This window comes from Neovison vison, chromosome 3 (genome assembly GCF_020171115.1).
Source record: "Neovison vison isolate M4711 chromosome 3, ASM_NN_V1, whole genome shotgun sequence".
Taxonomy (NCBI): Eukaryota; Metazoa; Chordata; class Mammalia; order Carnivora; family Mustelidae; genus Neogale; species Neogale vison.
The window spans coordinates 66,775,732-66,792,382 of NC_058093.1; the positions used below are offsets into that span (position 1 = coordinate 66,775,732).

Here is a 16,651-nt window from a genome sequence, read left to right on the forward strand (position 1 = left end):
TTATTCAGCTGGTTTTTATAAACTGTTTTAATCAGGCATCAGAGAAATGACGGCAAACAAGATATAGTTTCCGTGAAAGGTTCCTTTTTTTCTTTTTTTCCAGGGCACTTAATAGTGTAGAGGATGAATTGGGAGAACATAAAATTCTGGAGATTGAATAGTGAGAAGGCAGTGGCTATAGAGATGACAAAGAAAATAAAGATAGTTGTTAGGACTTACTGATAAATATGGGGTGAACAAGAGAAGGTAGGTTCAGGATATCCCCAAGATGCTGCCTTATTTATTCATTCTTTTTCATTCTTTTTTTAGTGTTGTATATATTATATTGCATTCAGACATTGTGCTAAATGCTAGAGGGTATAATAAATGAACCACATCAAGACTAAGAACACAGAAGGGAGAGTAGATTGGTTATGGCTGGAGGGGGGTGCGGGGATTGTGGGTATAGAGTAGAGCATGAGTTCAGTTTCAGGCATGCTCAGGTTGAGCTTCCTGTTAGATATACAAGTGGAGATAGTGAGTATTCAGATAGAGAGTGTAAGAGAATCATAGCTAAAGATGCAGACTTGGAAGTCATCAATGTATAGCTGGTGATTGGGTTAGGAAGTCTTTCAAAATGAGTGCTTTATATTAAAAGAGAGTAGGAATTGGAGCCTTGGGAAGCAGCACCATTTCTAGGTTAGTCAGAGGAAGAACTTGTCAAGAAAATGAAAGTAGAGTAATCAGAAAGTTAGAAGGGAACCTGAGAGAGTGTTTCACAAAAGCCAGGAGAATTTTCCAGACAAATATGTTCAACTGTATGCAGAGTTAAAGGTCAATAAGATAATGATTGAAAAATATCCACTAGACTTTATAAATATGAGGTCATTGTTGACCATGTGGAAAACCCTTTTTGGGGGGATTTAAATAGTAGATGAGTGAATGGTAGCCGCTCCCCCATTTAAAAAAAAAAAAGAACTTTGGGCTTATAAAAAAGAGAGACTGGAGAGACAAATAGTAGGTTTCATAGCATTAATAGGAAGTTAGCTTTGGAGAGAGAGACAAGTTAATTTAAGGGGTATTGGTAGAAAATGGAGACATTTAAAGAGCTGTCTTCCCCTGGCACTTAAAAACTTCAGAACAGCAGGCACTGGTTTACTTATCAGTGTGTCTAGTGCCTGACATGTAGGAAGTATTTGATCAATGATGGAGCCTAACAAAAGAGTTGAACAGTTTTTGTTCATTGTAAATCTAGTCTGAGTGATAGTTTCAAATTTAGTCAGTTCTAGAAGCATAAGATTTGTTTTTGTTTTCTGACATTAAAAATTAAACCTACGATTAAAAAAATGTTTCCTTCAGGGTTTTAAAAATTCTTATAGATCTAGAATGAGATCTGCTTTGGAATATATTCTGTGTTTCTCTTAGTACTCCACATTCCTACGATTTACTACTTTGTCTTTTATAGTGTGTTTTAAGTTCTGCTTTGGCTATCATTATCTTTTTTTGGAAACTTTGAAAATTTTAAAGATTTTTTGAATTTTTATGATAGTCATAAAATTGAAACAACTTGTTAACAAAATATATAAATCATGCCTCTTCTGTATAACTTGTTTTTGAATTGTACCTGTTCTTTTTTAATAATGTGAACATTTACTCTGTAGTGCAAGGTTTGTGATGGCAAGTATCCTATATTCACTCCACGTATAGTGAAACTAATCTTCTAAAGTTCCATTTAATCCTTCATTTAATTTCTGTAATTTAAGAAATTAAAAAAAATTCATATCAAGTTAATGTATCCCAGTTGTTTACTTAAGTAAGATCTAATAAATTTTCCATGTAATTTTTTCATATTAGGCAGAGTCAAGGGAATATATGGATGTAAAGATTATATTTTTAAGTAAAAAAATATGGCCCCTAACTTTTTCTTTTGAGATTTCTCAGTTGTTTATGAAAGTTTGATTTCTGTTCCATAGACATATGTGGGAAATATAAAATGAATTAGAAAAGATATGCAATATTGTCTAAAGTGATAATGCATTTTTCTTTAGGCAGGGAAATGAAGAACAACAGCCTGAGGTTCCAGTTCTTTATCATGATGTTACATCCCTTTTGCTCATCCAGATCTTAATGATGCCGCAACCCTTACGAAAAGGTATGTCTTTATAATTCTGCTTCTTAGCCATATAATAAACATAATACTCTAAAAATTATGGGGACAAATATTAATTCTGTTGGTAATGTTGTGAGGTCAAGGAGTTTTTTGTTTTTTTATTAGTAGTAAATCATATATATCTAAAAGAAGAGGACAGTAAAATAAAAAGTAAAAAGTAAAAGTAAATAAAGTAAAATAAAAAGTAAAAAGAAGAGGACAGTTCTTTTAAGGTTTTTATTCAATAATAAGGTAAAGATGAGGGAAAATCACTCTGAAAACTTCTGTTTTAAAAAGATTTAAAGTGATAATTCAAAAATGTGAAAAAAAAGAGCAAATTGTCAGCCTTAATGCCTCTACTCTATCTACGTGCATAAATATTTTATATAGTAGTAATCATAGGGTTATTCAAATGTGATACCCCATAATTTTTAATTAATGTTAATGTACTATCTTGATATTAACAGCATTAATACTGTGATAACAATAACATTAATATTATATTAATAATGTTTTAATTATTGTTCCATAGTCTTTGTAGTTTTCATTTAAAGACATTTAAAATATTCTACTAAATAATTAACCATTCCCTTTTGGTGAAGAGCTTTGTTCTTGTGTTATTATGAGTTACATGAAAGAACATCTATAGGTGTATAAAGGCCTTGTTACTGGGGAAGATACTTTTTGTTTGTACTTCAACTTGATCTTTTGATATAATTTTTTACCTAAGGGTGTGAAGCGATCATTTATTCTAAAGATAAGCAAATTGGTATTTTATGCAAATTGTGATACTGAGGAGTTAAATGTCATTAATAAATAAGCATAATATTTTATATTTGAACTGTAGTTTAATATTTTATACTTAAATTTGGGGGTTTTTAAAAAATTTTTATTTTTATCACCTGGTGTTCATTAAGGCAAGTGCACGCCTTAACCCCCATCTTGTATTTCACCCATTCCCCCCAACCACTACCCTCTGGTAACCCTTAGTGTGTTCTATATAGTCAGGAGTCTATTTATTGATTTGCCCCTCTCTCTCTCTTTTTTTCTCTTTGCTTATTTGTTTTGTTACTTAAATTCTACATATGAGTGAAATCATATGGTAATTTGTCTTTCTCTGACGTATTTCACTGAACTTAATACTCTCTAACTCCATCCATTTCATTGTAAATGGCAAGATTTCATTCTTTTTATGGCTGAGTAAATCCAATAAATATGTACATGTGTTTATACACACACGTTTATACACACACACATATAATATATAAATATACGCACATAAATATATAATATACACACACACATACACACACCACATCTTTATCCATTCATCAATCGATGTACATTTGGGTTGATTCCATATCTTGGCTATTATAAATAATGCTGTAAATATAGGGGTGCATATGTCCCTTTGAATTAGAATTTTGTATTCTTTGGGTAAATATCCAGTAGCTAGATCATTGAGGATACCCCATTGAGGGTAGCTCTGTTTTTAAGTTTTTGAGGCACCTCCATACTGTTTTCCAGAGTGGCTGCGCCAGTTTGCATTCCCACCAGCAGTGCAAGAAGTTTCCTTTTTCTCCACATTCTTGTCAACACTTGTGTCTTGCGTTTTTGGTGTTAGCTATTCTTGCAGGTGTGAGGTAATATATCATTGTAGTTTTGATTTGCGTTTCCTTGATGATAAGAGATACTGAGCATCTTTTCATGTTTTTGTTGGCTATCTGGAGGTCTTCTTTGGGAAAGTGCCTATTCATGTCTTCTTCCCATTTTTTTTTTTTAAGATTTTATTTATTTATTTGACATAGATTACAAGTAGGCAGAGAGGCAGGCAGAGAGAAAGGAGGGAAGCAGGCTCCCAACCAAGCAGAGAACCAATGCAGGGCTCAATCCCAGGACCCTGGAACCATGACCTGAGCTGAAGGCAGAGGCTTTTAACCCACTGAGCCACACAGGCACCCCATCTTCTTCCCATTTTTAATTGGATTGTTTTTTGGGTATTGAGTTGTATACGTTCTTTATAGGTTTTGGATACTGACCCTTTATCAGATATGTCATTTACAAATATCTTCTCCCATTCTGTCCATTGTCTTTTAGTTTTTATTTTGAGGCAGTCCCAATAGTTTATTTTTGCTTTTCTTTACCTTGCCTCAGGAGACATATGTAGAAAGAAGTTACAATGGCGATGTCAAAGAAGTTACTGCCTGTGTTTTTTCTAGGATTTTTATTGTTTCAGGTCTCACATTCAAGTTTTTAATCCATTTTGAATTTATTTTTGTATATGGTGTAAGGAAGTGGTCCAGTTTTATTCTTTTGCATGCTGCTATTAAGTTTTCCCAGCACCATTTGGATATCCCATTGGATATTCTTTTCTGCTTTGTCAAAGTTTAATTGACCATGTAGTTCTGGGTTTTCTTTTCTGTTCTACTGATCTGTTGTCTGTTTTTGTGCCAGTACCATACTGTTTTGATCACAACAGCTTAGTAATATAACTTGAAGTTCAGAATTGAGACATCTCCAGTTTTGCTTTTCATTTTCAAGGTTGTTTCGGCTATTTGGGGTCTTTTGTGGTTCCATGCAAATTTTAGGATTGTTTATTCTAGCTCTGTGAAAAAAAAGTGGTTGGTGTTTTGATAGGGATTAAATTAAATATGTAGATTGCTTTGGGTAATATGGATAATTTAACAGTATTTATTCTTCCAATCCATAAGCATGGAATGTTTTTCCATTTATTTGTGTCATCTTCACTTTCTTTAGTCAGTGTTTTAGTTTTCAGAGTACAGGTCTTTCATCTCTCTGGTTAGATTTATTCCTAGATATCTTATTATTTTTGGTGCAGTTGTAAATGGGATTGTTTTTTTAATTTCTCTTTCTGCTGCTTCATTATTGGTGTATAGAGATGCCACATAAAAAAGAAAAGAAATGCCAGATTTCTGAATGTTTATTTTGTACCCTGGGAGTTTACTGAATTCATTTATCAGTTCTAGCAGTTTTTTGGTGGAGTCTTTCAGGTTTTCTATATACAATGTCATGTCATCTGCAAATAGTGAAACTTTTATTTCTTCCTTACTGAATTGGATGCTTTTTACTTCTTTTTTTGTCTGATTGCTGTGTCTAGGACTTCTAGTACGGTGTTGAATAAAAGTGGTGAGAGTGGATATCCTTGTCTTGTCTTGACCTTAGGTGAAAGGCTGTCAGTTTTTCCCCATTGAGGATGATGTTAGCTATAGGTTTTTCATAGATGGCCTTTATTATGTTGAGGTATGTTCCCTCTAAACCTACTTTGTTGAGGGTTTCTATCATGAATGGACATTGTACTTTGACAGATGCTTTTTCTATACCTATTAAAATGATCATATGGTTCTTTGCTTTCTTTTATTAATATGATATATTATAATAATTGATTTGCTAATATTGAACTACCCTTGCAAACCAGCAGTATATCCCACTTGATGGTAGTAAATGATTTTTTTAATGCATTGTTGGATTTGATTTCCTGCTGATTTGTTGAAGATATTTGCATCTATATTCAACAGAGACATAGGCTTTTAATTCTTTGTGTGTGTGTGTGGTGTTTTTATCATTTTTTTCTATCAGGGTAATGCTGGCCTCATAGCACAAATTTGGAAGTACTCTCTTTTTCTATTTTTTGGAATATTTGAGAAGAATGGGAATTAATTCTTTAAATGTTTGGTAGAATTTGCCTATGAAGCCATCTGGTCCTGGGCTTTTGTTGATTGTGAGTGAGTGTTTTGATTACTGATTCAATTTTTTGCTGTTAATCAATCTGTTCAAATTTTCTGTTTCTTCCTTTTTCAGTTTTTGTAGTTTATATATTTCTAGGAATTTATCCATTCCTTCTAGGTTGTCCAATTAAGTTGGCATATAGCTTTTCTTTTCTTTTTAAAGATTTTATTTATTTATTTGACAGAGAGAGACAGTAAGAGAGGGAACACAAAGAGACAGGGGGTTGTGTAGGAGAGGAAGAAGCAGGCTTCCCACTGAGCAGGGAGGCCAATGTGGGACTCAGGACCCTAGGACCATGACCTGACCCGAAGGCAGACACTTAACGACTGCACCACCCAGGCACCCCAGCATATAGCTTTTCATAATATTCTCTTATAATTTTATTTCTGTGATGTTGGTTCTTTGGTGATCTATTTAGTTGAATGCTTTCTCTTTTTTTCTTGATAAGTCTGGCTAGGGGTTTATCAATTTTGTTGAGTTTTTTTCTCAGTGAACTAGTTTCTGTCTTCATTGATCTGTTCTGTTGGTTTTATTTTTTTAGTTTCTGTATCATTTATTTCTGCTCTAATCTTTATTGTCTTCTTCCTTTTGCTTGTTTTAGGTTTGTTTGTTGTTTTTCTAGCTTTTTTAGGTGTAAGGTTAGGTTTTTTGAGATTTTTTCTTGCTTCTTGAGGTAAGCTTGTATTGCTCCAAACTTCCCTCTTAGAAATGCTTTTGCCGCATCCCAAAGGTCTTGAACCATTCATTTTCATTTGTTTCCATGTACTTTTTTTTTTTTTTTTTTAAGATTTTTATTTATTTGAGAGAGAGCGTTGGAGTGCACAAGCAGGGGGTAAGAAGTAGGCTCCCTGCTGAGCAGGGAACCCAACGCCGGGCCTGATTCCAGGAACCCAGAATCACGACCCGAGCCAAAGGCAGTTGCCCATCTGACTGAGTCACCAAAGCATCCCTGTTTCCATTTACTTTTTAATTTCTTCTTTTATTTCCTGGTTGATGCATTCAGTGTTTAGTAACGTGTTATTTAACCTCCATCTATTTGTGGTCTTTCCAGATATTTTCTTGTATTTGACTTACAGTTTCATATTTTCTTGTGGTTGTAGTCAGAAAAGATGCATGCAGTTACTTTGATCTTTTTGAATTTGTTGAGGCTTGTTTTATGGCCTGATATGTGATCAGTTCTGGAGAATATCCCATGTGCACTTGAATATTATTCTGTTGTTTTGGGATGAAATTATTTGAGTGCATCTGTTAAATCTATCTGATAATTTTGGATTGTTTTTAAATATAAAACTCATGAAACATAAAATTCACAGGGCCTGTGAGTGGCTCAGTTGATTAAGTTGCCAACTTTTAATTTCAACTCCGGTTATAATCTCAGGGCCCTAGGATTGAGCCCCGTATTGGGCTCCGTGCTTAATGTCAAGTCTGCTTGAGATTCTCCTTGAGTGCCTCTCCCCTACTTCATGTGTGTGCTCTCTCTCTAAAATAATTATATTGCTTAAAAGAAAACCATAAAAGTCACCTTTTTAAAAATTTAAAATGTATAGTTCAGTACATTCATATGTTATGTGACCGTCACCATTATCTAGCTCCAGAACATTTTCATTAGCCCAGCATTAAGCAATCACTCCCATTTTCTTCTTTCCCCAACTCCTAGAAGCCACTAATCTGCTTCCTTACTCTATGGATTTGCCTGTAGTAGATATTTCATATTAATAAAATTATACAGTATATGACTTTTTGTGTTTGTCTGCTTTCAGTTAATGTTTTCAAGGTTCATCCATGTTGCAATATGTGTTGTACTTCATTTCCCTTCATGGCTGAGTAATATTTCATTGTAGGACTATGCCACATTTTGTTCATCCAGTCATCATTTGATAGACATTTTGATTGTTTCTACGATTTGGCTCTTGTGAGTAGTGCTACTGTGATATTTGTTTACAGATTTTTGTTGGAATAGCTGTCTTTGAGTTCTTCTGTACATAGCTAAAAGTGGGTTTGCAGGGTCATGGTCATTTTATGTTTAACTTCTTGAAGAACTGCCAAATTTCAGATATTTTTGAATGTTACTTATTTGGGGGTTGGCTATGTATATGAATTTCATTACTTATTTTGTAGTTGTTAAATAGCCTTATTGAATTTCATCTCTTTGCAAAATTAGTTATAAGCTGTTAGGGGTGTGTGTGTGTGTGTGTATTACTTCAGTTAGATTTCCTTATTTTAGGGAACTAGTTGCTTTGGAGTTATGTTGGTTTTCCCTGACTGTAGTTTTCTAGTTATACCATTTTGGAATTTAAACAATTTTACTTTGTTTTATAAAGTCTTCAAAATAGTTAGATATTTACTTATTTAATTAATTGTATTTAAATATACATTTTACATATATGCATAATTATCACATAAATCTGAAGCTAAAATCTGAAGCTAAAATGAAGGAAGCTTGATATATAGAAATAGACTTATTTCTATAATTAATACTTATCTGAAGAGAAAAATAGTTCAGTTGATTATAAAGGACCTATTGTATTAGTGTCTGAGAGTTGTAACTGGTGCATCTCCCTTATCATGAGATGACAACTGTTGACACTAGCCTTTAATAGAAGGAGAACTTAATACCAGAAGAAGACCTAATATGTTGAATTAATTGAACATAGTAAATTAAATTCATTAGAAATGCATTCTAAAATTATTTACTAAAATATGAGTCAAGAAAATTGATCTTAATTTAATAATGGCTAACTGAATAGATCTAGAGAAACATCCATATAAATATTTATAATACTGTTTGTAACTGTACCTTAAAGTAATATCATTAAAGAAATGTTGTTTAGGGGACAAATTTAATCAACAATTGTTTATATAGTATTTAGTTGTAAAAGTCATTGCCTGATTCAATTCAGTAAATATATTTTTTAATTAAAACAAGTTTTTTAGATTATTTATTAGAGAGAGAGAGAGCACAAGCAGGGAGAGCAGCAGAGAGGGAGGGAAAAGCAGGCTCTCCGCTGAGCATGGAGCCCTACACAGGACTGGATTCTAGGACCCTGGGATCACGACCTGAGCCAAAGGCTTCAGAAGCTCAACCAACTGAGCCACCTAGGTGTACCTCAAGAAATACTTAATGAGTACCTGCTATGTGCCAGGTTGCTATGCTTCTTTGCTAGATGCTGATGATGCAAAGATGAATAAAACATGGACTTTATCTTTGGAGAACCACAGAGCTAAGTATTTAAGAGTCATTAACTTCAGTTAGAATTGCTTTAAAAAAATCTGTGATTTAGGGGTACCTGGGTGGCTCAGTTGGTTAACCAACTGCCTTCAGCTCAGGTCGTGATCCCAGAGTCCTGGGATCGAGTCCTGCACCGGGCTCCCAGCTCCACAGGAAGTCAGCTTCTCCCTCTGACCTTCTCCTCACTCATGTTCTCTCTCACTGTCTCTCTATCAAATAAATAAATAAAATCTTTTTAAAAGTCTATGATTTATATTTTTTAAAACTTCATAAGAATTCAATATTGGATTATCTATTTTTATAAAACAGCTTCAAAGATACTGTATTGTGTGATAGTTATGCTCACTGTCATTGTAGTCATAAATTCCTCTTAGAATTTGGAGCCGGGGGCGCCTGGGTGGGTTAACTCAGTGGGTTAAAGCCTCTGCCTTCAGCTCGGGTCATGATCCTAGGGTTCTGGGATCGAGCCCACATCAGGCTCTCTGCTCAGTGGGGAACCTGCTTCCTCCTCTCTCTCTCTGCCTGCCTCTCTGCCTACTGGTGATCTCTGTCAAATAAATAAATAAAATCTTAAAAAAAAGAAAAGAATTTGGGGCCAGAAAAAATTTGCCACTCTTTATTAAATTTTTTTTAGTTTGTCACACATTGAGAACTAAGTAGAAACCTTTATGTATTAGCAGATAGAGATCTTTATTTAATTACTAGGGAGTTTGGAGCTTAATTATAATAAGTTACTTGAATTTTTCTCAGACAGCTTTTTTTTTTTTTAAAGAAGGTGGGAAGTTGTAGAATAGAATAATTGGAGTTGTTAATATAATTTTTCTTTTGTATTCCCTATTGACATTAGGGTTAATAGGCACTGGTCTTTATTGTATTTGTGTTTTTATTGTAATATGTATTTGTATATCTATTTAGTTACTGGTTGTTATTAGAAGAGGAAGGGAAAGTGAAGGAAATACTGTTTGCATGTAGCAGAATGTTAAATGCTCCCATGGTTTTAAAATAGGTGATGCAGAAATTTACCTTAATCTTTTTAGTGTTTAGCACTGTATTTAGGTTAAAAGACCTTTTTTTTACACCAATTGTCTCATTAGAAGCTTCAGTTAGTATATTAAAGATACATGTTTATTTTCCTTTTATCTATTTTCATATATTTTATTCATTATTATACCTGTCATATCCCTGGCATCCAAAAATAAGCTTTAAAGTAATTTATGGTATGTCACTATTTTCAGGTATTCGTGTTTTGTTTTTTATAACTTAGGATCAGGCTTGGCTGTGTAGAATAGAAAAGAAACCCCAGATCACACAGTATCTTAAGTAAGACAGATTTTTTTATTTTTTCATGTAGGAAGTCTGAAGGTAGGCAGGTCAGGTCCTTCTACTTCACAGGACTGTGGTCCTATGATGTGGCTCTCATCTTCATGTTTCAAGGAAGTTGCAGGAGTTGTGGCCTTAATAGTCTTGTTTATTAAGACAGCAGGATGGAGAGTTGAGAGAGGAAATTCGCTCTCTCTTTTAAGAAGTCCTCTTGGGGTTGGCACCTGGGTGGCTCAGCGGATTAAGCCTCTGCCTTGGCTCAGGTCAGGATCCCAGCATCCTGGGATCAAGTCCTGAATTGGGTTCTCTGCTCAGCAGGGAGCCTGCTTCCCACTCCCGCCCCTGCCTGCTTCTCTGCCTACTTGTGATCTTTGTCTGTCAAATAAATAAAAAAATTTTGAAAAAAAAAATACGTCTGAGTCTAAAAGAGCACTTAAGAAGTCCTCTTGGAAGTTCCACATAAAACTTATACATATCTTTGGCTGAAGTTCTTCCTTCTCTCTTACCTCTGGGGTTTAAAACATAAAATCATCATCCTTTTTAGGAAGGGTCACTTACTCAGATTTGGATCATGTCATTGTTCTTTCCCATGTCAATCTTTGAGAAGTATCATGATTCTGTTCAATCATGCCTTATAGGATAGAGATTCCAGGATTTAGTGGGACATCCTGTACTAGGGATCATAGACTATCTTTTGCACCCAGCATCCAGAGATAGAAGATTACTTATTATTTCTCACTCACTTTAAGAAAGGAAATATTTCAGTCTTGCTTTGTCACAAACCAAGGCTTTATAAGAATAAACTGTTTATTTTAGAATATTTCAACCATATATAACAATAAAAAGCAGAGTTTAATGAAACTCTGTATACCCACCAATTATCACTCTTTTTTTTTTTAAGATTTTATTTATTTATTTGACAAAGATCACAAGTAGGCAGAGAGGCAGGCAGAGAGGAAGGGAAACTGGCTCCCCGCTGAGCAGAGAACCCAATGCGGGGCTTGTTCCCAGGACCCTGGGATCATGACCTGAGCCAAAGGCAGAGGCTTTAACCCACTGAGCCACCCAGGTGCCCTCAACTCATGTCTTATTTATACTCTCTCCTATTTCATTCTTCCTCCTACTCTGGGTTATTTCAAAGCAACTCCCAGACATCATATCATTTCATCTATATAGTCTTTAGTATATATCTCTAGAAGATAAAGATTTGTTCAGTAAACATAACCACAGTACTATGAACCTATTTTTTAATGAACAGTTTTGCTTTAATATCATTAGATACCAAGTCAGTGTTCAGATTTCTGTAGTTGTTATAAATGGTTTCTTATAGTTGGTTTATTTGATTTGGGATCCAGACAAGGTCTACACCTTGGATTTGGTGGTGATTTCTCTTTCAATTCTATGGGCTTACCCTCTCCTTTTATTTTTTATTTGTTGAAGAATCTGGATCTTTTGTCTGTACTTTACTACTTGCATCCCCATGGCAACCTTTAATAATATGTTCTATTCCCATGTGTTTCCTGCAAAGTGGCGGATAGATCTAAATACCTAGATTTTCTTATTTTTATTTTGGAAAAAACACCTCATGGATGGTGTAACATACTTTTCATCACAAGACAGATTCCAGGTGTCTCTCTTTTTTGTGACATTAGAGGCTATGGATGATTGCCTAGATTGTTCTGGGTTTTTTTTGTTTGTTTGTTTTTTTAATATGTGTGTGTGTGTGTGTGTGTGTGTGTGTGTGTGTGTGTTTCGTTTAAAGATTTTATGTTAAACTAATCTCTATACCCAGCATGGAACTGACAGTCCTGAGATCAAGAGTCACATGCTGTACTGACTGAGCCAGCAAGGCATCCCTATGGAGTGTTTTTTTTTTTTTTAAGCATCCTCCAGAGATGATTGCTTTTTTATTAGTATTATGAATGCATAGATTTTTAACAAAGTTGATGTCTTTTATTCCCGATGTAGAACACTAACTGTATAAACACTTGTGTTTGGTTTGTGTTGGCTTGTGTTCTGATGATGTGACCCCAGTAATCTTTGATAGTTTTTTCAGACCAAGGCTTTTTAATTTGTGATTTAGGAGTTCATTAGAAGGAATCCATCTCCTAAAATGATATAGGAAGTTTTTGTATGTGTATGTGCAGTGTTTTTTTCTGAGAAGTTCCATAGCCTGTAACCAGGTTTTCAAAAGAATCTTGACCCCTAAAAATGAGTTAGCTATAAATTCTCCTGAGGACTCCTGGTTATATACAGTATAAGGATAGTAATAAGGAAATTGCTTATGTGTAGTTGGAGAATCAGAAGCAGATTATAGTGGGATGAGAAATGAGGGAGCAATGAGGAAACAGCAGAACTGTCAAGAATGAATGTGGGGAGAGAGCACAAGCTATATTTGGATATAGTCAAACAGGTTATTTTTGTTTGTTTTGTTAAGTTAGGAGAGTTTTGAGTATGTTTAAATGTTTGCCATTTCTCCATTATTTACTTACTAACTCATGGTGGTACTTTTACCTTGTTACCCTCTCCTGGTAGCCTTTCACTTAAATGGGTGGTTTTCCCTTTCCCATAATAATTCATATATAGTTCTGTTTTGACACTTGTCTCTTTGTCATAATGGTAGGTTTTCTTTTAATATCTCTGTTTCTAAATTATCAGTTCCTTCAGGACTTGTATCATTTTACATGTATCCCTAGTGACTACCTGCTACATAATATGCTCAGTAAATGATTATGGAATGGATATGTTAAATATCCAATTATCTTATTTTCTGGTAAATTGGTTATTTTCTTTTTGGGAATTCAAGAAAGCTATTGCTTTGGTTTGAAACTTTATATCTTATATTTTGATCATTTCTATATAATGTTCTTTGAGGATGTTGGCAGTTTATTAGACCCAAACCACAGTTGCCCTGAAGTATAGCCAAGGGAATAGCTTTAACTGCCTTATTAGATGTTAGATGGACTTGGAATCTTTTCTCAGTTCTATGTTGATTAATGTAAAGAAAGTCTTATTAAACTATTTGGGTTCTTCACTCATGAAAGAGAAAATGGCGTTGAGCTTATTACATAAAACACATCAAAAATTGATTTTTGTTGTAGACTAGACTTTTTGAAGAGAGTCAGAGTTCCTTCATAAAAAGGAAGACCGAAAAGATTTGATGTTTGTATGGATATGTGCAAAGAGCTTTATGAAGGCAGTGGAATAGTATATTTCTTTACAGAAACTTTTCATGATAATTTTAGGAAAACAATAAAATGTCTGATACCAACTTTAGATTATTTCCTTTTTACTTATATGATTTTCCCCTTAGGGTTTTATTGTTTTACATATATTATACCTGTCCTAAAAGAAACTTGGAGCATTTTGTATTATCTTAACTCTAAAACAGTTTATGGGAAGGGAATTTTTGCAGGTATCTGAATCCTGTTTGTCTTCTTGTTTTATCATCTGCACTGAGCAGGATACCTGCAGACTAGTAAATATCTCCCCAGAAGACTATAGGTTCCTTGGATTACTTTTACAAAACTCAACACAAATGCCATTGCATAGAGAAGGTACATCTTATATGAATGAATCCTTGTTTTGTTCCAAGTCCCTAAAAAACATTAATTTCATGTGGTAACCATTTAGTAAATATTTGTTGGATGGATGAGTGAATGTGAGAATCTAAGCATAAGCTGTAACTTTAAACTGCCATAGGAAATACTTGGAAAATGATAATTAAGGCAGATAAAATGACCAAATTAGTACTTTGCTACATTGAAAAGCTAAGATGATGCATATGGTAGCTATTATTTTCCTAAAATATATTACTTCTTTTTAAGCAGAAAAAAAATTGTATGTGGTTTAAAATGAGAGGACGTCATGTACGAGTATTATTTCTGGGCAATATAAATGGCTTCCTTCATTTTGTTCTTAGTAGGCAAATTTTGTAGTGTTCATCATTCTATTTAGACATTCAGTTAAGTCATGAAATATTCTTTTCTTGATGAAACCATCATATTCTGGTTTTCCTCCTATCTCTTTTCTGCTTATTTTTAACGTTCCTTTTCATTGACCTCTTCCTCTCACCATTCTTGGAGTTGTTCTTTGTTCCTGCCCCTTCTCAATTTTATCTTCTTTCCCATAACTTCAACTCACCTATTCTCTGATGATTCCCAAATCTCTAGCTGCAGTTGACAACTCCCTGGTGAGCTCCAGATCCAGACTCCCGCACATACCTCAAGCTCAGCATATGTAACAATAATTCATTTTCTCCCCATTCAAACTTGCCCTCTTCCTCTGTTTTAGTCATTCAGTTTTAGTGCTACCTTGGTCTGCTCTTTGTTGTACAGTGAGAGACTTCCATCATTCTCTACCTACAGAGGGCTACCAGATCTTGTTGTTTTTATCATTTAAATCTTTCTCTAATTCATTCTCTCTATCATCATTATTCTTCCTTAGTTCAGGTCACCTAATTTCTCATTTGTGGTACTTTTGCTATCTGCTAATACGTTGTCTTGCCTATAATTTTGTCTCGTTTCAGTCTTTTTCTCCTAAGAAATAGCAGTGAATATTTTAGATAGGTCTTGTTTTTTATCCATTCTGATACCTTCTGTCTTTGTATGGTGCATCTTGTCCATTTACTTTCAGAGTGATTATTGATAGATATGAATTTAGTGCCCTTGTATTACCTGTAAAGGTGGTGTTTTTGGAGATGTTCTCTATTCCTTTCTAGTCTTTGTTGCTTTGGTCCCCTACTCAGAGTTCCCCTTAATATATTTTTGCAGGGCTGGTTTAGTGGTCACGAACTCTCTTACATTTTGTTTGTCTGGGAAACTATCTTTCCTTCTATTCTGAATGACAGCCTTGCTTGATAAAGTATTTTCCCATTCAGCATGTTGAATATATCCTGCCACTTTCTTCTGGCCTGCGAAATTTCTGTGGACAGATCTGCTGTGAACCTCTGTCTTCCTTTGTAAGTTAAGGACTTTTCTCCCCTTGCTGCTTTCAGGAGTCTTTCCTTCTCTGTGTATGTTGTGAATTTGGCTATGATATGTCTTTGTAATGGCCAGCTTTTGTTGAATTTAGTGGGAGTTCTCTGTGCTTCTTGGATTTTGTCATCTGTTTCTTTCCTCAGATTAGGGGAAGTTTTCAACAGTAATTTGCACAAACAAACCTTCTGCCCCCTTTTCTCTCTCTTCATTTTCTGGAACTTCTATGATATGAATGTTATTACACTTTAAGGAATTGCTGAGTTCCCTACATCTACATTTGTGATCCAGTATGTTTCTTTCCCTCTTCTTAGTTTCATTATTTTCCATTTACTTTCTACATCACTGATTTATTCCTCTGATTCATCCATTTGTTGTTGTGGCATCCGATTGACATCTCAATTATACCATTTTTAAAACATTTCGGCCAGACTAGTTTTTAGTTCTTTTATCTCTAGTAGGGGATTCTCTAGTGTCTTCTATGCTCCCTCCCCCTACAAGTCCAGTTAGTATCCTTGTAATTGTTGTTTCAAATTCTAGTTTAGACATCTTACTTATATCTGTTTTAATTAAATGCCTGGCTGTCACTTCTTCCTTTTCTTTCTTTTGGGGTGAATTCCTCCATCTTGTCATTTTGGAGGTCCAAATAAAATAAAATTAAAATAAAGGATGCTAGATCCTAGGGGTGTTTTGGTCTGTTTGTTACGAGAAGGTTGATCTAAAAAATAAAATAAAATGTTTTCTGTATTAAAAACAAAAAAGAAAACAAAAAACCCAAGAAAACCCCCAAAGAAGTTACATCCTGCTTCTCCTAGAGCTGAAGCTTTGCAGTGCTCTGTGACTGGTAGATTTGGTGTGGGCAAGCGGTTTGTGCTGGTCTTCTGGAGGAGAGGCCTGCTGCTCTTACTCTCAGGTGGACTTATCCTAGTGGAGATGCATCTGCAGGGTGCAGGGAGGTAGAGCTTGGTGTAAGCAGCTCTGGCTTCCACTTGGTGGTTATGTTTTGCTCACTGAAGTTGATCAGTGTTGATGGGGGACAGAGTTGGGGTGGGGGGAATGGCTTCAACCCACTCTTACTTCAGGACTGAGAGCTCATGCCCATCGCTCCTCAGGAAGTCCTCACAGACAAGCAAACAGTTACCCCTCCTTTGTCTCCAGCTTCCATCAGATCTCCACGTTCACCCTGTCTGTGTCCAGGCTGGATGACTGCCATGTGGTACATCACCCCTGTATTTTACCTCAGGCACGGCT

The 16,651-nt window shown here is 34.9% G+C and overlaps 1 protein-coding gene across 3 annotated transcripts in view; it reads left to right on the forward strand.

Moving 5' to 3' along the window:
• UBR3 (ubiquitin protein ligase E3 component n-recognin 3) overlaps window positions 1–16,651 on the forward strand; it is a 253,610-nt gene that overhangs the window by 198,979 nt on the left and 37,980 nt on the right. For all 3 annotated transcript variants that reach the window (XM_044242304.1, XM_044242307.1, XM_044242306.1), the window contains exon 32: window positions 2,028–2,131. In XM_044242304.1, coding sequence (XP_044098239.1) covers window positions 2,028–2,131 — 104 coding nt within the window. The remainder of the gene's footprint in view (window positions 1–2,027; window positions 2,132–16,651) is intronic.